This window comes from Phoxinus phoxinus (genome assembly GCF_949152265.1).
Source record: "Phoxinus phoxinus genome assembly, chromosome: 14".
In the NCBI taxonomy this organism is placed as follows: Eukaryota; Metazoa; Chordata; class Actinopteri; order Cypriniformes; family Leuciscidae; genus Phoxinus; species Phoxinus phoxinus.
In genome coordinates, this window is record NC_136889.1 from 22,474,356 (window position 1) to 22,494,469 (window position 20,114).

Sequence of the window (20,114 nt, forward strand, 5' to 3'; positions counted from 1 at the left end):
CCTACATCTGTGTGAGGTGCTTACGTCCCCCCCCCCCCCCCCCACCCCCCACCCAAATGCATTAAGGAAATCATTGAGTCTAAAAGGAACGAATTAGATTTTCAAAAGCCTCATTGTACTTTCAAAGGCTTTTAAACTTTAAAACGCCAGTGGGAGCACATAATAATTGCAATGCCTTAAAGGCTGGAAAAAGTGAAACCCTCATTGTCTAATTGAACAAGAACAGTGAATATAAAGAGATGGGGATAACTTTTTATAATAGTGACCGATTTAGCAAAACTCCAAGTACAATTTGCTGTTCCTTAATAAATAAAGAATTAAGGTTGATCAACTAAGAATTGTGTAGTTTGAGCCTCGGGTTCACTGTTTCATAATCTGATGCATATTGCACACAAAACATGGAACAAAAATCACAGGATGTTCAGAGAAATGTGAGATCCTCACTCTATCTCCTTTTATTCCTGGCAAGCCCGACGGTCCGGGAATTCCAGGCAAGCCCAAGTCACCTTTCGGACCCTGAAACGACAATCAATGTAAGATGGCATGCAGTCAGAGTCTGGCATTTACTGTGAAATGCTGGTTCATTTATATTTCTCTCCTCTCTCGCTACAGGATCTCCAAACAGATGGGAAAGGTTTAAAACCTTCGTCAACAAAGAGTTCAGAATCACGTAGTGCAAAAACACACTCATGCATAAAAAAAGAAAAAGAAAAAGAGCAATCTGAGAAAATGCGAGACCAGGACACAATGGCAAATGCTGATAAATTTGGCCTGTGAATGTTTTTCCTTCACTGTTTTGGGTTGAACAGGTTTGGGAATTGAATGTCTGTATGTCAGTTCAGCTAAATATATCCACAAGAGTGTTTCAGTACATTTTAAAGTAATAAATTAATCAAACAATCAATAAATAAATAATATTTCCAAAATAGTAGCAACAACATAAAATGATGTCTGGCCTTGGAAAATTGACATTCTTCACCCTTTATTTAAATATGATTAAAAGTTAAAAAATTATATAGTTGTGCTTGGTGTCAATTGTTATATTTGTTATAATGCAATGAAACGTGCCAATTTTTTTTATTTTTGATACAAGAAAGAAATTATAATAAACAAAAGAGAACCAACAAAATATTAACAACTGATTACTTTGTAGTCAATGCATGCTTTTTCTGGTGAGCTTTTTATTTTTCTATTCATTTTCCTTTTTGGATATAGTAAAATAAACCCTATAGCTGTAGTTTGCTACTTTATCACTGGGTTTTAGATAAATCGTACAAATTCGTACGAATTAGCCACCTTTTATTTACTCGTACGAATTGGTCGTGAGATACCGTTGGGTACGCAGGGAAGGAGACTAGAGGCTATTTTTTTTATGTCAATGGAGGAGAGGCTTCACTATATGCTGAATAAACCGCATTTGTGGGAAAACGGCTTGTCATTTAATGAATCAACAGACCATCGGCTACTCAACATTCGTTTTTGATTGATTGACTTAGATTACTTTTGGGCACTACAGTAAAAAATAAACATAACATATAACCAGAAACAAAGTATTCAGGATGGTTATATACAATAATAATATGTAGCTATACATCTGAATATAGGCTACAACTGTAAATTTGAATATATAAATATAAATCCTGAATGCATGGCTGTAAATACTGCATTTCAAAGTTTTTACATTATAAAATAATAATATTCCAAATAATGTTGGAATTTAGTCACATAATACATTCATGTTTAAACATTGCGTGTTTGTGTGTGTAGATAAGTGTGTGCTCGTGGGAATTTCAGGGGAACAGAGAGCTCTTTGAGAGACACTGCTGTGAGACATTCTTTTGACTGTTTGCTCTTTACTGTGGAAACAGTGAGGCGAGGTGAGGTCCCATTCAAGAGAGAAGCCGCTGACTCCGTTCTCTTCTACAGGCCACAGCGTGATGTTTCCCTTCTTACCAGCAGTGTGTCTGCTTTTCACAACTATATTTGCCTTGTTTGACCCTCAAATTAGCATAGTATAAAGTCACGAATTCCCCTAAAAGACTATTAGTGAAAAGTTTTTTGAATTCACCGCGCACCAAACCGTCTAAATAAGTAAAAGCATGTTGAGCTTAGTGGATGTCAAAACGACTTGCTTTTTCTTTGAACACTAGGATAATGGAATAATTTAAACGTGGTGCTGCCTATGACTTGTTTTGAACTTTGGGATTGCTGGCAGCTCATAGAAAAAGAAAAAATAATAATAATAAATGAGATCTCTTTAATGTTAGCAGTTCCACACTGCACAAAATCATTTTATTAATCAGTATGTTTGTCTTATTTTCCAGTAACTAAACATCTAAACAACGTTAAAACAAGATGCATTTACTTGACAAGCAACACTGAGAGTTTTCTTTTTCTTTTTTTAAAACGTGAATTATTCAAATGTAGTATATTTTATGCCTGAATAAAATAAGCAACAATTTTCCAATGGTGTAAATAAAACTGAAAAAGATTCAAAATATTTTTTTATAATTTAACTTTGCAGTCAAAATGAGCTTGATTATTTTACAATGTGTTTACAGGGGGGAAAAGGCAAATAATAATGATTAAAGTAGCCTACGCTATGTAACTTTTTTTGTTCAAAACGTACAAAATTCATATGACTCGGTAGGCCTACATCATGAACCAATATTCCAAAGCAATTTAAATTTTTCTTATCCTGGATAACTATGGTTCGCTTTTAATAGGTGTTTACTGCCAAGCGCCAAATGAGAATAAAATCAGCGTTTGCCAGTTGGCCTATATGAAACGGTCGCCAGTTGGCGGTAACATTTTTACGAATTCTAACAATGCAATGTTGTAAGAACATAAACTTTAACAAACGTGAACGACAAGACAGTTGACAGGCCAGCGCTGAATCGTCACAAGAATTTAAGCCTTGGCAATTTAAATATCAAGCGCAACTAAGAAAACACGAAAAGAAACTCAATTCGTTGTATGTTGAAAGGTTTGTGCGCACACATCCGTAGCGCGTGGCTCAGACAGCGCAAGATTACTGAATTTAGCTCTCTTTCACATCATCTTGCGCTTGAACAGACAAATTCCCAAAATGTCAAAAAAGGCCCGTCTCGGCGAGTATCCTGGTCGTGAACGTAAACAGTAGAGAAATATGTGTATCCCTTTATTGGATCCGTGCATTAGGTCTCAAAGCGACAGCCTAGTTTTTCTGGAGCTGTCTGTGTTTTTAATGTTAATCAAACAACAATCGACAAAGAAAAGAATCACTCACTCTTGACTGAATAACTTATGTACGGTAACTTTGATAAGGATTAATCTATGTTTAATTTATACAGTGTTATTTTACATTTGATTACTTTATTCAATGTTTCTACCTGAAAACTACTGTTACTTGTCTTTAATAATGTTTTAAATGTATATTAGTTAGACTAGTAGTTTTAGCTGTGGTTTCGAAATTGGAATAGTGAATAATGAATTTTCACTGGTAGGCTATCTAAAATCTTTATTTATTATTTTCTATCTTTCTGTCTGTTTTGCAAAAAAAAAAAATGTTTCATGGCTGGTAAAAAATATTTATGGATGGTAAATTTTCCTAAGTCGGGTCGGGTCGCCACCGATGCGGAGAAGTCCAGTACCTGCGTGATTCATACTTGAAGTAGCTCCGACTATAATGTTCTTCCACAAGTAATGTTATTAACCGCTAGAGCGCCAAAAGTTACATAGTGCACCTTTAAGATCAGTAATTTTTGCAGTGTAAACAGCAATAGGTTTAAATGGAGAACAAATCAAGACATCTGAAAACTCTGAAGTCTACTGCTTAAAAAATAAAAAAATAAAAATCCCTAATAATCTCATATATCTGCAATCAAAAGCCAGAGATTTCAATATGAACATATCTCATTAAACTTTTCCAGGAGCAAATAATCTGAGCTATACATTAATTGTAAAGCTCTATACTCTTGAGACCCATTCACACTAAGAACAATAACTATTACAACAAATATATAGTTCTAAAAATCATTCTAAATATAAAAGAATAGCAGACTCCACACCACAACTGTATCGATAATGGCGCAGAGAAAACGTTTAGTTGGAATCACTTTAAGAATAATTTTTTTTCAGCTGAGGAACGATCGGAATCCATCTTTCTTTAAAGAGCTCCAGCATTTAAAGCGGCAATCGACAGACTATGGTTTATAATATAGTTTTCGTTATAGTCATCTTTATACTTATTATTCTTGGTGTGAATGGGCCTTTACTGTGTCAACATTTTTACGTTTTAATTTGCGTCTCCTTCTCATTTCTTTTTTAGGAGAAACATCTGAGACAGGGTTCATACTTGAACATGTTTGCTGAACAATGAAAGAGCAAAATCTGAGCAACAAAGGCGACCTCAGGACAGCCATCTCTCTACTTGCAGGTACTTACGGAGTAATTTGTATGATGAAAGTAAAGTATGGCAGATGCTTGCTTTGATATCACAACCATGTCATTATACAGATTATACACTTACTCTGGCTCCTGGTTTTCCCATTGGTCCAAGTGGCCCCTGCTCTCCTCTGTCTCCCTAAACACAAATACACTCTCATTATCTGCAAGATATACCTTAGTGAGAAAATATAGACTCATCCAGCCTGTGCATTAGCCATTAGTCATGCTGCAATGGGTACTCACAGGCTGTCCAATAGGCCCGAGGGGTCCGAATTCTCCTTGTTCTCCACGCTCACCCTGAACAGAGACATTTACTGTCAGATCATCTATTCCTTATGGCAGAGTTATTGGACGCTTTACTATCAAACGTACCTGTTTGCCTGCAGATCCCATAGTCCCAATGAGGCCTGGTTGTCCAGAATTACCCTGTAATCATTCATGTCATTTACTGCACATGACATAGTAGCTTAAGTGTGTAATTTCACCGATTGCAAAAATGATAAACCAATGTTTCTCTGTCAGGCCACTAAAATCAATCAATCAATCAATAAATCAATCAATCAATAAATATATTATATTATATTATATAGTACAAACTAATATACTATATAGACTCATTACATGCAAAGTGAGATATTTCAAGCCTTTATCTGTTATAATTTTGATGATTATGGCTTACAGCTATGAAAACCTTTTCACAATATTCTAATTTTGAATTTGAGGTTTTCATAGCTGTAACCCATAATCATCAAAATTATAACAAATAAAGGCTTGAAATATCTCACTTTGCATGTAATGAAGTTGAATAGAGTTTCATCTGTATATATATATCATATATATATATATATATATATATATATATAAGCTCATTAGATATTTAACTGTGCAAGCTAATTTTCCCAATTTTTACATTTTACCGTTATCATCATCAAAATGTAATTAATCTTTGAAAACATGAATAATTGAATACCATTTAGTTTAATTTAATCTTTAGTGAATCTTAAAATGATTGTCCAATTTTCATACTGTTGTGAGTAAATGTTGTGATTCACTTAAAATTACTGATTTGAGTTTTTAGTGGTTTTGTCAGTTATATCAGTCATAATAACATGAACATTCGGCCAGAATTTGGCACAATTCTGAATCACAAATCATAACAAAATCAACCTAAAATGCCTTAAATTTGTCTCTGCATATTAAACTGAGATGAGAGAAAATATGTTAACATAAAAAGATTATGTTTAGTTAGTTGCATGTAGTAGCTGAAGTGAGACATATCTGTATTTCTGCTTCATTGACCAGCTAAAAGCTTTTGTCAGTTCAGTGTGTTAAAAAAAACGTGATGAATTTACACTGAACACCTCTCACCTTCTCTCCTCCTCCACCTTTTGGCCCTGGGCTTCCTGGTAAACCCTGCAGACATGGAAGAGAAAGTCACTAAATATGAAAAAGCAGTTGCTTTAAAGCTACATCTCCTGGAGAAAGAACTGAAATGGCTTCCCTTTGTTCTGTAAGATCAAAGCAAAACTCAAGGGGTATTTGAACCATCTCAACATTAATGATGATGTGAATTAGTCATGAAGAGCTGACATCATGCTGGATAAAGTCAGAAGGGTTTTATAATCTTGCCCTGCCATGAAATGGAGGCAGACACGACATGCACAAATTCGAAATTGAAATAAATTATTGACTTTTATCCTCTGCTATAGTGAGCTATGAACTTAATAGCTATAAAGAAGACAGGTTGAAGACGTTGTAAGAATTCAGCAATGCATGTCTGACATGGGTAACATAAAAGAGATTTCTTGTGCTGCATCTGGTAGATGGAAATGTCTTTAATGCTAACCAAGGCTGCATTTACAGTATGTGATCAAAATACAGTAATATTGTGAACTATTATTTTCATTTAAAATAACTTTTCTATTTGAATAGATTCTAAAATGTAATTGATTCCTGTGGTGGTGATTTTCAGCATCATCACTCCAGTCTTCAGTGTCACATGATCCTTCAGAAATAATTATAATATTCAGATTTGCTACTCAAGAAAGATGTTCTATTATTATCAGTTGTGCTTCCTAATTGTGTAAGGAAACAGTGATACTTTTTTTCAGGATCCTTTAAATAGTTAAAAAGAACAGCTATCATTTGAAATATAATCTTTTGTAATAATGTAAACATCTGTACTGTTCTATTTTAGTTTAGTTTTCTCTCTGTTTGTTCTGTACCCGTTTGCCTGTTCATATTAGTCCCTTGGTTACATGGTTATTCACTGATTATTCTGTTTACCTGTGTTCATCTAGTTCCCTTTGCTTTTTCCTACTATTTAAGCCTAGTACATTTATCCATTATTGTCGATACGTGGTTATCTCCTGAGTTTTCTGTTTGAATGAATTAAAGACTATTCCTTCATACATACGTAACGTGAGTTAAGTAATCAGATTACTTTTAGTAAGTAACAAGTAAAGTAACGCATTTCTTTTAAATTTACAACAAAGTATCTTGTTTAAATAAGCGTGCATTTACTCATCTCACTTCCAGAAAAACAGATTCAGTAATCCTCAAAATGATTAAAAACAGTGAAAGGCAAACCTTACATGAACTTGGAATGATTAAATATGTTAAATGACACATATATACTTTGTGTATTTAATCTCACTTTAATAACCAATGTCTTTGCTGCTGACCTTTAATGACCCAAATCAACTACACTAATAACAAAAAATGACTTTAGTTCAGTGGTTCTCAGAGTGCGGGTGAGCAAAAGTAACCTAACACATTACTTTCCATGAAAGTAACTAAGTAACGCAATATTGCATTACAATTTTTAGGGAGCAATGCAATATTGTAATACATTACTTTTAAAAATTAGTTTGTCCAACACTGGTTTAACTTACAACTGTAATTTTTGACCAATTTAATGCATCCTTGCTAAACAAAAACTATGAATCTCTTTAAAACAAACAAACGAAAAATCGTACTGACCCCAAACTGCTGAACGGTAGCATATTGTATGTGAACTTTCTTACCTCTGGCAAAATAAATATTGACCTTCGCAGTCATCATTGCAGTTCATATACTTAATTAATTAAAAAAAATTCTACATTCAAACTTACAGGGAGTCCTTGAAGGCCAACTTCCCCAGGGCTTCCAGCTTTTCCGATGGTGCCCTATAAAAGAACCACATCACCATTATTACCGCTATCACACTTTCTACATTGCCATGGTAGACTAATGGAATAGAAAAGGCTGTACCTTGGCACCTGGCATGCCAGGAATTCCCTCACGTCCATCCACTCCTGGCAAACCCTGGAAAAAGATGTAAAGTTTGGAAGTTTGGATGTATATAGTCTTTAGGAAAATAATTTTGTCCACACCAAGTACCAAAAAAGTACCATACTGTCAAATTTTCTCATGGTATTACCATCTGACACCATCACTGTACGATGGTACAGCCAACATTTTAATTAAAAAAGTGAAAGTTTAAACCACGTACACCATCTCCCTTTGACCCTGGAAGACCAGTGTTCCCTCTTGGCCCTTGAGATCCCTGCAGAAAGAGATTATTTCATTAAAATCATTATGTATTGCCCTTAGCAAGACAGAATATAGCCAAATAAGGCATGTTCCTGGACCAACATCATTTGGTTGTTTGAACGTTGTTCCAGGACTAACAAGGATCCATGACCTACTTATCATGCAAAACTTCTCAAAGGCTCATTTAATGAACAAAAACCTCTTAAACCCCAACTGTGTTGCATGATTTGCTCTTATAATGATGGTTGTACACATACCTGTTCGCCTTTAGGGCCAGCTTCTCCCATTCCTCCTCTTTGGCCTCGATCCCCCTAGATAAAAAGAGACATGCTTCTCAGATGTCTGCTAACATTGATTTGTGTATTTACACCCAAGGCTCAGGACATCAACTTCGAGTCATGCCCGTCTTCAAAGCTTTCAACTGTGAATGTGAGGTAAAACTTTCCGTTTCATGATTGTTTACAGCTTTAGATTAGATTGGTTTCGTTTGAATAAGGTAGAGGAAGTTCCAGAACTTACCATCGCCCCTGCGACCCCCTGAGGGCCCGGGTCACCATCAACACCTCGAGGGCCCTGTAAAGAAAAAAAAAAACACAGTTTTTTTGTATATATTGTGCTTATTTTTTATTAAAATTTTCTTCATTTTCAGCTTTTTATGTCGGTTGCAGTGCTACAGTATAATGCCACTCTAATTGTAAAAGAAAAAAGTCTCTAAACAGTAATTATAAATAATTATCTTATTTCCCATAAGATATAAATATGAGTATTATGGCTTGATCTTTCTCTTTCATGTAGATGAAAACATGAACATGAAAACAAAAACATGGATTTCTTATCTTGTATGCTGAGGTGTACTGTACAAATTGTTCCCCATCAAATGCTCTATAGAATGAGAATGTTCCTCCCCTGATAAAACCAAATAACCCAGAAATGTCTGTTTTTAACCCAGCATTTTTAGAGTGTACCGTACTGACACATTTTCTCATGGTATTACCATCTAATACCATGAACATATAATGTGCATTAGTATTAGTTTGCACATAGTAGTAGCACATTATGCTTTTACCACACTGTGACAAACTAAAGGCATGTAACTGGATATTTTACAAAGAACAGGCAAAATATTTTATGCTTCAACTTCCAACCTCTATTGAAATCTTACCATTTCTCCTTTGGAGCCAATCATACCAGTGGCACCTCGAATTCCCTGCGGCCCCTGAGAGCATGTCATTGAAACAAGGCGTTAGGACATTAGATCAAGATACAGACACTGGATTGATTTATTATTTAAGTGTAGATTGCTGAAATAAGCAGGAAATGGACGTACAGTTGGGCCTTGAGCCCCGACCTCTCCGAGTGCTCCCTGGTCTCCCTCCTCTCCCTAAAAAGAGAATGAAAGCTATTTTACAAACTGAGAAAAAAAACGACCGACAGACAGACAGACAGACAAACAGATAGATAGACAGACAGACAGACAGACAGACAGACAGACAAACAGATAGATAGACAGACAGACAGACATTAGATAGACAGACAGACAGATTAGACAGACAGACAGACAGACAGACAGACAGACAGACAGACAGACAGACAGACAGACAGACAGATAGATAGATAGATAGATAGATAGATAGATAGATAGATAGATAGATAGATAGATAGATAGATAGATAGATAGATAGATAGATAGATAGATAGATAGATCAGCAAAGTTTTGATTGAGGTAAATGATGTGTAAATGTATTGATTCTGAGCCAAGAATCGCGAGGACAATATAGCAAGCGGTCGCGAGTGAATTAAATGTCACACACTAACTTATTCTTACAACACTCAAAACCCTCATTATTCTTCATGCACCAGTGGAGTTTAATTCTCAAACATATCTTTAATAGACAGCATTTAAATACATCCTCCATGTTAATGCAGCCCGAGCGTCAGTCCTTAATTATAAATGAGGCTCTGTAATAATCTACAAAATGTCAAAGTGGGAGAAACATTTTTCTCAAACACGATGTTTTCTCATTACAACAGACCTATTGCTTAATTTATATTCAGATTCACTCTGGAGAACTTCATGACACATGCTGACCTCAATCACACACACACACACACACACACACACACACACACACAAACACACACACACACACACACACACACACACACGCACACACACACACACATACACACACACAACCCAGATGGTTCTGGTTCCTCCTTTGTCAGCATAATTATATCAAACTTTTTGTAAATAATATAAAGTTCTTGCCTTGTGTCCTTGTTTACCAGGCTCTCCGAAATCTCCTTTCCCCCCTTTATGACCCTAACAGTGGACAGGAGGACATACTTATTTCATAGTAAAAAGCATGGACATTCATTTAAAAAATAAAATAAAAATTATATATTTATATCAATAATTGTAAATATGTATGCATTTACATTTGTATTGTAAACTTCAAAAATGTCTTGATCTTATTAACAAATTCCTTTTGAATTACTATCTACGAGAAAACTCACCTTCATCCCAGGCAACCCAGGATGACCAGATGTACCAGCTGAGCAAGCATTAGGGCACTTAACATTGGAAAAGATAATTTATAGTTTGATTATTCATGTCACTCAGTCCAACCGTATCTAATAGTCAACTTGGATAACATATTGCTTTTCACAACATATTTTAGTGTTGAAAACGTATGATTGATGGAGCAGATATCCTCTTACCAGCTCCATTGTTCCGCCCAACATCCCTGCAGCGCCCTGTAAACACCACGGGTTCTCATTACAACAGTTCTCACCCAATTTGAAGGAAATAAAGGGTGATTAGTTGATTAAGGAAGCAGTTGTGTCACCCTGTTGTTTCATAATTATAATTGCTGCTCTACATGATGCTCCTAATTAGTACGTGAATAGATATGTCTTCAGTTGTACACTGTAAAAAGGAAAATGTACAGTTTTTATATTCAGAAACTATTTTTTACAAAGATCATGACTTTTTTCCCCTCTCTTGTAAGTCGCTTTGGATAAAAGTGTCTGCTAAATGTACATTTAAAATGTAACATTGAAGTCAGGATCATACATTAAGTCAAGATTCATATTTTTGCCCCAAGATTTGAGTTCTTGGACCTTGAGTTCTAAGGTCATTGCTGTTGTGTTAGTCTCGATAAATCACAGCAATACTCACACGGGGTCCGGTTGGTCCACGGGGCCCCTGTGGCCCTCTTACACCCATTGATCCCTGTTATACAGAGAGGAACATTCATTTTAATACACTGTAAAATAAAGTTGATGTCTTAAATGTTTAAGTGCAATCAATTTAGATGTTTAAGTCATCTTAACTTATTAATCTTAACAAACTTATTTTGATGAGTAAAAGCATGGTAAAACATTTTGTCATAACTTATTGATTTTTTACAGTGTAGTTGTATGAATACTCTTTAACCATAAGCATTTATAAGATTGCTCACTTTTTGAATAACATTACAAAATACTAAAACTAAGAGAAGTACTACAGCAATAGTTCACCATGAAATAAATACCTTAGTAAAACAAAATAAAATCTGTTTGTTTTAGAGTTTTAAAGTTTATAGTTTCTATGAAACTAAAATATCTCACGACCTTGCCTGACATGAGAGGAACTATCCTGAACTACTGAACCAGCAGCTCCATGCCCTTAAAATGAACCCTGAGGGTTTTTGTTTTGTTTTTGTTTTTTCATATTTTAACTGCAATACCATACATCATAAATGGATATTTTAATGTGAACGTGTTCTGAATGTTTAAACAGTTTTTTTGTAAGTTTTCAAAAAATCGATTTATTCCTTGCAATGGCTCTAGTTGAGTGAACCTCATGAAACTGGTCTAGAACATATGTGATTAATATTTCGTTTTAAAATCGGAAGAAAGAAGTAGCATATAAAAAGAAAGAATTGGCTGCTCGCTTATATTAACCCAGAGAGCAATCATTGTATTCAAAACAAAATCCGCCATTTTAGTTTTGAAACACTACTTCATAACTATAATTTTCTTAAAGTTGGAGAGTTACTCACAGGGGGTCCCACTTTTCCCAGCTCGCCTGGAAGTCCTCCTGGTCCTGGTCGTCCCTGTACAAAAGAGTATTACGTTTAAACCTTAGAGAACCTCTCACTTCACCCACTAATGTTTGGTTATGATAAAACAAAAGCCACTTACAATTGGTCCATCAGGTCCACTACCCTAAAAAGACAAAGAAGGTATACGTTTTGCACTGAATTATGCATTTATATATTTTTATACAGAGATATGTTTATACAAAACCCATTTATATTTACTGAATATGATATATGTGAATTGTAATCTTTCAACTAACTTGCTGCTGTCAGCTTTGAGGCAAGATGTGTGTACAGATCAGCTTTAAACATATTTACAACCATACGTACAGTATCTGCTCAATGGGGTTTGTATTGTATGCAGGGGCTTTTGAATATGTTAAAAAAATGACAAGATCAGACTTACCGCTTCTCCTCTAGGTCCAGGTTTGCCAGGTTCTCCCTGTTCCACAACAACAATTACAGTCTCATTTTAGGCTGAACATAATTTAAAACACATCACACACACACACACACACACGTTGTGTTTCCATGTTTTATGGGAATTTCCCATAGACATAATGCTTTTTATACTGTACCAACTATATGTTCTATCCCCTTACACTAATCCTACCCCTAAACCTAGCCATCACAGAAAACCTTAGCATTTTTACATGTTCAAAAAACACGTATAGTATGATTTACAAGCTGTTTTCCTCATGAGGACCAAACATTTTTATTTTGTCCCCATAATGAACGGTTTACCAGGCCACACACACACACACACACAGTTTGGTTCGCTATCTTTGTAGGGACTTTCCATAGATGTAATGGTTTTTATACTGTCCACACACTAACCCGACCCCTAAACCTACCCATCACACACAACTTTTTTGCATTTTGCAAAAACTGCATTTTTACATTTTCAAACAAACTCATTCTGTATGATTTATAAGCTATTGTATGCTGGTCCCCACAATGTAAGTGATCTCAGGTTTTACTATCCTATTAATACTATTCATATAAACCTAAACACACACATATACATAGGCTATGCATACATGCACACACACACACACACACACACACACACACACACATACATAGGCCATGCATACATATACACTGTTTTGTATGTACTGCATGACTGCACAATTACTGTTCTGAAAATCACATAAAGCCAGAGAATAAGAGAAGAGCTGCGTTTGAACATCAGTGAGTTTAACAGGAACTGATGACTCTGGCTAGCCCGCACAGATCACTGAGCACACAGACAGGATTAGGAACTAGTGGTCATGTGAAAATACTTATAATTCCCTCTGCAAGGCCAGTCACTACTCCGATTTGAGCTCTGGTCCCTACTGAGGCAGAAACCCGAGAAGCTCATTATCGCTCACCCTTTGTCCTAAAGGGCCATCGAGTCCTGGTTCTCCTATAGGACCAGTCAATCCCTGAGGAACAACACAAGGAGAGCAAATGTTACATTATTACCCCTTACAAGAGTAAACCATGACAGACTTTAATTGAAAAGGGTGTTTTTCGGGGAATGGTTTGTTGCATGAATGTTCACTTCACTTTGTAAGCAGAACTTACAATTGACATGATTACACAATTAACCACAGCATTCGATGCCTAAACAAAGACACCCGTCAGTCATTCAACACCTGCGAAAAAACGAGATCCGAGTGGATGTTTACTCTTCCATTTTCACAGGGAATCCACTTTAATTAAGTCCAGGTTTCGGGTGTCCATGCTTAAACAAAAACCCTGTTGTCTTTTAGGCAGACTTCTTTCCTGTGGTCTTTGCTTCGGTCCGGCATGAGAAATTCCCTGCATTTTTGACCCACCTAAGAGTGCCGCCCACCATCGGCTGAACTCTTTGACACCGAGATTTGTTTTTTCCCCATATAAGACTGTGTCAGTTTTAACATGTCATGGAGAGAATCCATACGATTTAATGCGATTCCTTACATCGGCTCCAGGTAATCCAGGAAGTCCCGCAGAACCAGGTTTTCCAGTATCTCCATCAGGACCCTTCGGGTACATACAACAGTGTGAGATACAACATAACTCCTAAATATAGCAGATTATAATATCAATGTTTGACACAGAAAGCTATATTTACAGTCGAACCCTCTTCACCGGGATCACCTCTCTCCCCCTGCAAGAAACACACTTTTATCTCTACCTTCATACATATTGTTTTGTTGATTAAATTGCTTTATATTTTATGCCGTTCACATTTTTAAAAATCAACTCACAGCAATGCCGTCTATTCCGGCCACACCAGGAAGACCGGGAGATCCGGCACCAGCTCTCTGTTCAAAAATAGTAAGTAAACTGTGCTTTCATATTCATATGACATGTTTTTAGATGCATTGCGGTTATGCGATATGAACAGTCTGTGAAAAAAAATATAGTGCAAATCAAGACAGTTTAAGTTTAAGCAAGCATTTCAAACACCTGCCATGCAACAGGTGTGCGGTTGTCTCTTATAACATATGCACTGTGCAAATGCAAAAATGCAAGCCTGTAATATTTTACAGCATTTGTTATTCTATTTAAGAAAGCACACTTTCTATCTTTCTTTCTCTTTACATATTTGATGCTGAACTGCAAGCGCTCACCTTAAACTCTGCCTCGGTTATCTGAAAAGAAAAGAACAAAGAAGGGTTGCATTTACCTGCGCCGTGCAGATGATGGTTATCTCCAACAAAATCAGTAAAAAGGGCCCGCGCACACCTGTAGCGCGAGCCATGATTTCCCCAAAGACACAGAAGCCCCTGTTTTCTCAGATGAGTTGGGCTGACGGATCCCCCTGACCAAGAAACCCAACTAAATCCCCCTTTCAACTATCCGAACTCAAGGGAGACCATAACCACACAGTGCTCATGCATAATCATGAGGTGGTTTGTTCAGGTTCTGTGATTGGAGGACAGCGGGACAGTGAGAGGAGGAGTCCGGCACACATTCGAATACACAGCGGGACATTTTTACTAGACGGTGACATTTGACCTCTGTTAACAAACACTACGTGATCTTTTGGGAGACAGAAAGGGAACACTGGGAAATAGTCGAGCTGTAACATTACATTCCGGCTGCTTTCGTTTCTTAGACGGAAAATTGAGATGTTAGACAAGTCTCACCTGTCTGCTTGCAGGAAGGTCACCGCATGCGTCTCTCTGCGGGACGCTTAAGTCGCAGTGGATCAGCATTGACTGCAGCTCAAACTGAAAGAACAGGCAAACAACGATCAAAAAGCATCATTGTAATGTGAGCCAGTGGGGTGTATTGAATTGTTTATCATTGGCTTATGTGTATCGTTGTTCAAAAAGAGATTGATTCGTTTTTTTGGCACGAGAAAACGAGTTGTTTTATGCTGTACTTTTTGTTTTGGCAGAACAATGAATTTAAATGAGTTTAGAGGATTGAGCTCATAATATGTACATAATCATATATCATTTGGTGACACTTAATTTAAAAGTTACACAAAAGTTACTTTGAGGAAGACACAAACCATGTCTGTCATTATAAAAACACACACTAAGATACACACATTCCCTTATAGCATATTGTTCAAAAGTTTGGGGTCAGTACTTTTTGAAAGAAATTCATTACTTTTATTCAGCAATGAGGCTTTAAATTGATCAAATTTAAAGTGACAGTAAAAGCATTCATATTTCGATTTCAAACAAATGCTGTTCTTTTAAACTCTCTAGCATTTTAGAATGATTTATGAAAGATCATGTGACACTGAAGACTGGAGTAATGATGTTGTTACTGTATTTTTTTTATCAAATAAATGCAGCCCTGAGCATATAAGTGACATATAATGTAAAAAATCTTAACAACCCCAAACTTTTGAACAGTAGTGTACATTGTTTTTATGTTGTCAAAGATGTCTTATTTTTTTTATAACTAACAGATATCACCTTCCCCAATGTTTTGTTTAAATAAGCAAATGTGGCACTCATTTGCATACATTTCCAGAACAGAAATCTGAACACTGGATAAAACCAGGTTCAAAATTCATGTTTTATTTTGTAGACATATTAAAGGTTTTTGGATATCTCTTTTTATCACCCCATAAACAATTTTGTAAATATAAAATGTTGTATAAATTCAGCCAAATTATATTTGAACTATGATGTGATATTATATGATATATGATAGGAATAAAACTTAAAATTTTAGTGTAAATTATATTAAAGCCTTTGAAGATATGCGTTGTAATTTGAAAGATACCAATAGATAAAGTGTAATAAAATAAAAACTTAAAAGTGTATTTGGGATGTTTTCTTTCCACTAATCTGAAACAAAATTAGGAATTAGGAAAAGTAAAACAGACAAAAATCTCAAAATTGACCAGTGCATATAAAACGTCTTTCCCTGCAGTGTCTCGCCTTAATCTTGCTAAAAAGTTTGTGGACTTTATGTGGTTATGCTGTAATGCATCAACCACCCACAAACCTGTAAATAATCATTTTCAGCAACAAATGAATGTCTAAAGATCATTGATGATATAAAAGTTCTTAACTGGACAACTCCGCTTAGACCAAAAGTAAGAGAAAGGCAGATGTTTGGTTTTGTCTAATAAAACAACGTCTCACATTTTCGATGCGAAAATCAGATATTTTATGCAGGTCCGCTGTTGGACTAGAACCTCACTGCTAGAATTCCCACGTATCTGCTGAAATGTATTTGTCAGAATCCAAATTCCATTTAAAGAGACAGAGCCTTTAAACAGCCTTCAAACTCACCTCTCTCACAATGACCTCAAGAAGAAAATGAACATGCAGCTTGATGTTTTGGACATATAGAAGTATCATTATATTATATAATATCACGGTTTCCCCAACTGATACCAAACCAGGATGGAAGAAATGTAAACACATAAAAAGACTTGTATTTGTGTAAACACAGATAACAAAGAAAAGTTTCATTTGATTCTCACCGGCACAGCTATTGCTGAATTGTCCTTCAGCTTTCCAATATGTGTGAATCCATCTAGGTTTACTTGTCCTCTTGGTGCCAGCTGCTGTGAATCTGTTGCCATACAATCTGTTATGAGACTCGCAGAGCCTTTTTTGACAAGCAGTAAAATGCTGTGCCACTGAGAATTGAAGAGGAGTGTTTGGTAAGGGAATAAAGCTGTCATCCCTCTGTTCTCCTGGGTTCTGTATGAGAACTCCACAGACAGGGCCTCCCCGTTGAGTCTGACGGCGAGCTGTTCCTTTCCATTCAGATCTTGCATTTGCCACATATTCCAGCTCTTATTCGGCGTATCGCCGTTCATCCGATATGTTGCAGAAAATGCAAATTCCTCAGGCAGCCCCATGGGAAATGCAGATCTGATTCAAGGGTGGAATAGCAAAACTCATTTAGACCTGATTACAAACACAAATTATAATGTAGTCAATAAAGTAAGTTACATACTTTACAATATTTAAATAACGTAATAGCATGTTATCTACAAAAACAGTAGGCTAGGTACAGTCATTTTGAAACATGATACTGAATGAGTATTGTATTCATGTGTATCTTACTCTAAAGTATTTCAAAGAATATTATGTGAAAAATATATTCAAATCTCCAAAAGAGCTTTTTTTTTTTTTTTTTTTTTTTTTTTGGGGGTGGGGGGGTTTGTATTGTTTTTTTGTTATCAAAAATAAATAACCTGGTTTATGTTAATTTTTTTTTATTTTAAATTCAGCACCATGGACAGAGGAAGTTCCATCCGTAACCAGAAGATGTCGTCATATGCCAACAGTTCAAGTCATTCTCAAGAGTTTTGGTTAGACCACTATCAAAGCCTAAATGAATAGGCAGCGGTCATGTGGTACAAGTACAGTAGCTTTCAGAAAACTCTCATCTTACAAGCTCTACCATCAGTACATGAACGTTTAGCTGATATCTAGTAGGCTACGATAATTTCAACATGGCCTGAACGCACCTGAAGTGTGTGTATAGGCCTACTCGCAACATTATTGATTTGGATGAGAACGGAACTGCAGTTGGACGATGACATCACCGTTTTCAACAGAGTTGCAAGTTTTTGGAAACGGCACACTTCTCCATGTAAACTACAAAAACACGAATCTGAGAAAAACGGGACGTCTTGCACACGAGTAGGCTAGGCTAGGTTATTACATGTTTAGTCTAGGGGCTAGCCTAGCGCTGTTTTGTTTTTGTTTTTTTGGCAAATGAAAGGATACAGATATTATACCCCCCTGACTTAAGTCAATAATTGTATCCCTTAAAACTTATATTTGATCACCAAAATCACATATTTAAACGTTTTATTCCGGTAAAAAAAAAATGCTTCATGCCTCACAATAACCTGAATTAACTCTACACATCTACAGTAACTCTTCTACACCTATTGCTTCGTTGTATACGCAGAACAATGAATATGCTAATTAGCCCCGCTTCCACTCATTCACACCTGCTCAGAGATTCATTTTTCCTGAAACTCTTTAGATCACTGCAGTTTTAAAGAGAAAATACTAGTGAATTTTCACATTAAAGCATAAAACACCACAAAGACATAAACCACATTAAAAACTTGATATTCACCACAGGGGGACAGTAAAAAATACTGCAAACGGACACCAGTGGTTATAATAATTACACGAATCAACACAATGCTATAACATTTTGTTTTCATTAAAAATACAGCGTTATTAGTCGTTTTCGCGGATCCGTGTGAATGGGGATCGTTTTGATAAGTCATCTTTACAGCACATCGTTGTCGAAACTTCAGTCGAATTCAACTCATTTCATTTGTTTATAAGTTACTGAACGGACCGGACCACTGAACTGACCTCGGCTGAACAATGACAGAATGAGAGCTGCTTTACAGCAGAACTGAACTTTGTTGCATCATTGAATCATTATTTTCCTGTGTATGCATGTAAAGCTGCTTTAAAATGATCTGTATTGTATAAAGCGCTATAAATAAGTGTAAAGGTGACTTGTAGCCTATATGGCAGAAATAGTAAGATTATGGTAACTCATTCATTCACATACATAAAACCTGTCTAATTTAATAATTTGCTCAATTGATTCGTTAAACGACACTAATTCATTGAGGAAAGCCACTGTGTTGGATTAGGTTGATTATGACTTTTTTCATTGGTGGAGCAAAAATTAGTAGTAAGCGGCAATATTGTACAACTTAAACCTCTAAACTAAAAAAAAATATAACACAGCAGGAAGTTGTTCCAAGTTCATAAATAAATCCAACCTTATTTACTTGCCCTTTCTATAAAACAGACATCTTCAAATCTCTCGCCATCTTGATGCTGAAGATCCCAATAATTATAGTTTCCACACAAAAGTAATTTATTTAGAGCACTAAAGCATCTTTGGTCTCCATTCAGGCAGAACAGAAGTTTTCCTGTTGGGATATCTCACAGTCAGAGGTGTTTACCTGGTGTTAATCCTGAAGTTGAACTCGGGACCAATCTTATATGCTACATGTTGAGATGTCGTTCCAGGCACTTTCCTCACCATCCCTCTCCTGGCCATTTCAGCAATGTTGAACTGAGTCATTATGTAAAATCCTATGGGATATCAAAGAGACTGAAGTTAAAGAATAGCACATTTATTCCAAATGTGTGCTTTTTTTGAGATGTTTACCTGGAAATAAGTCATTCCCATCTTTAGTCTGAGGACACACAGTTTGGTCTGTCTGAAGGTGGCTCATGCTGGAAAATGGCATGCCTTTGAAGAAAATGACATTATTGTTAAATATCAAGTAAAACCTATTTCCCGCATCTTTTATTGCTTCACCCATTCTTTCCTTTTATTTCTTGACTCCTCCTCGCTGTTTGATGAACACACATTGCCTGTGGGAAATCTGTGTTGACTGTGTGAACAACACAATCGCACCGTGTTTGAAAAGCTGCGCTCCCCTTTGAGTTCATGCATTTTATTGTTTTCAAGCCTGAATTCTTATTTGATCCAAAAACAAGAAATCACTGATATTACTAAATCATTAAAGGCGCTTACCGTGTGCATGAAGACCAGTGGAGATGCATCGTTTGATCACGTTACACAACAAGTAGAGACAAACTTCCCTAGAAA

The 20,114-nt window shown here is 36.1% G+C and overlaps 1 protein-coding gene across 4 annotated transcripts in view; it reads right to left on the reverse strand.

The window, feature by feature from the left end:
• col9a1b (collagen, type IX, alpha 1b) overlaps window positions 1-20,114 on the reverse strand; it is a 32,356-nt gene that overhangs the window by 11,720 nt on the left and 522 nt on the right. The window contains exons 2-30 of one of the 4 annotated variants that reach the window (XM_079636410.1): window positions 20,040-20,107; window positions 19,668-19,751; window positions 19,459-19,591; window positions 16,981-17,377; window positions 15,173-15,256; window positions 14,654-14,674; window positions 14,288-14,344; window positions 14,152-14,187; window positions 13,998-14,060; window positions 13,424-13,477; window positions 12,454-12,489; window positions 12,151-12,174; window positions 12,009-12,062; window positions 11,144-11,197; window positions 10,684-10,719; window positions 10,480-10,536; window positions 10,232-10,285; window positions 9,290-9,343; window positions 9,125-9,178; window positions 8,482-8,535; window positions 8,220-8,273; window positions 7,922-7,975; window positions 7,681-7,734; window positions 7,542-7,595; window positions 5,797-5,841; window positions 4,801-4,854; window positions 4,672-4,725; window positions 4,511-4,564; window positions 445-516 (exon numbers count right to left, since the gene is read on the reverse strand). In XM_079636410.1, coding sequence (XP_079492536.1) covers window positions 445-516; window positions 4,511-4,564; window positions 4,672-4,725; window positions 4,801-4,854; window positions 5,797-5,841; window positions 7,542-7,595; window positions 7,681-7,734; window positions 7,922-7,975; window positions 8,220-8,273; window positions 8,482-8,535; window positions 9,125-9,178; window positions 9,290-9,343; window positions 10,232-10,285; window positions 10,480-10,536; window positions 10,684-10,719; window positions 11,144-11,197; window positions 12,009-12,062; window positions 12,151-12,174; window positions 12,454-12,489; window positions 13,424-13,477; window positions 13,998-14,060; window positions 14,152-14,187; window positions 14,288-14,344; window positions 14,654-14,674; window positions 15,173-15,256; window positions 16,981-17,377; window positions 19,459-19,591; window positions 19,668-19,751; window positions 20,040-20,107 — 1,969 coding nt within the window. Of the gene's footprint in view, window positions 1-444; window positions 517-4,510; window positions 4,565-4,671; window positions 4,726-4,800; window positions 4,855-5,796; window positions 5,842-7,541; window positions 7,596-7,680; window positions 7,735-7,921; window positions 7,976-8,219; window positions 8,274-8,481; window positions 8,536-9,124; window positions 9,179-9,289; window positions 9,344-10,231; window positions 10,286-10,479; window positions 10,537-10,683; window positions 10,720-11,143; window positions 11,198-12,008; window positions 12,063-12,150; window positions 12,175-12,453; window positions 12,490-13,423; window positions 13,478-13,997; window positions 14,061-14,151; window positions 14,188-14,287; window positions 14,345-14,653; window positions 14,675-14,709; window positions 14,994-15,172; window positions 15,257-16,980; window positions 17,414-19,458; window positions 19,611-19,667; window positions 19,752-20,039; window positions 20,108-20,114 lie in introns of those variants that run through there. The other 3 variants (XM_079636411.1, XM_079636412.1, XM_079636413.1) reach the window with 3 other exon arrangements.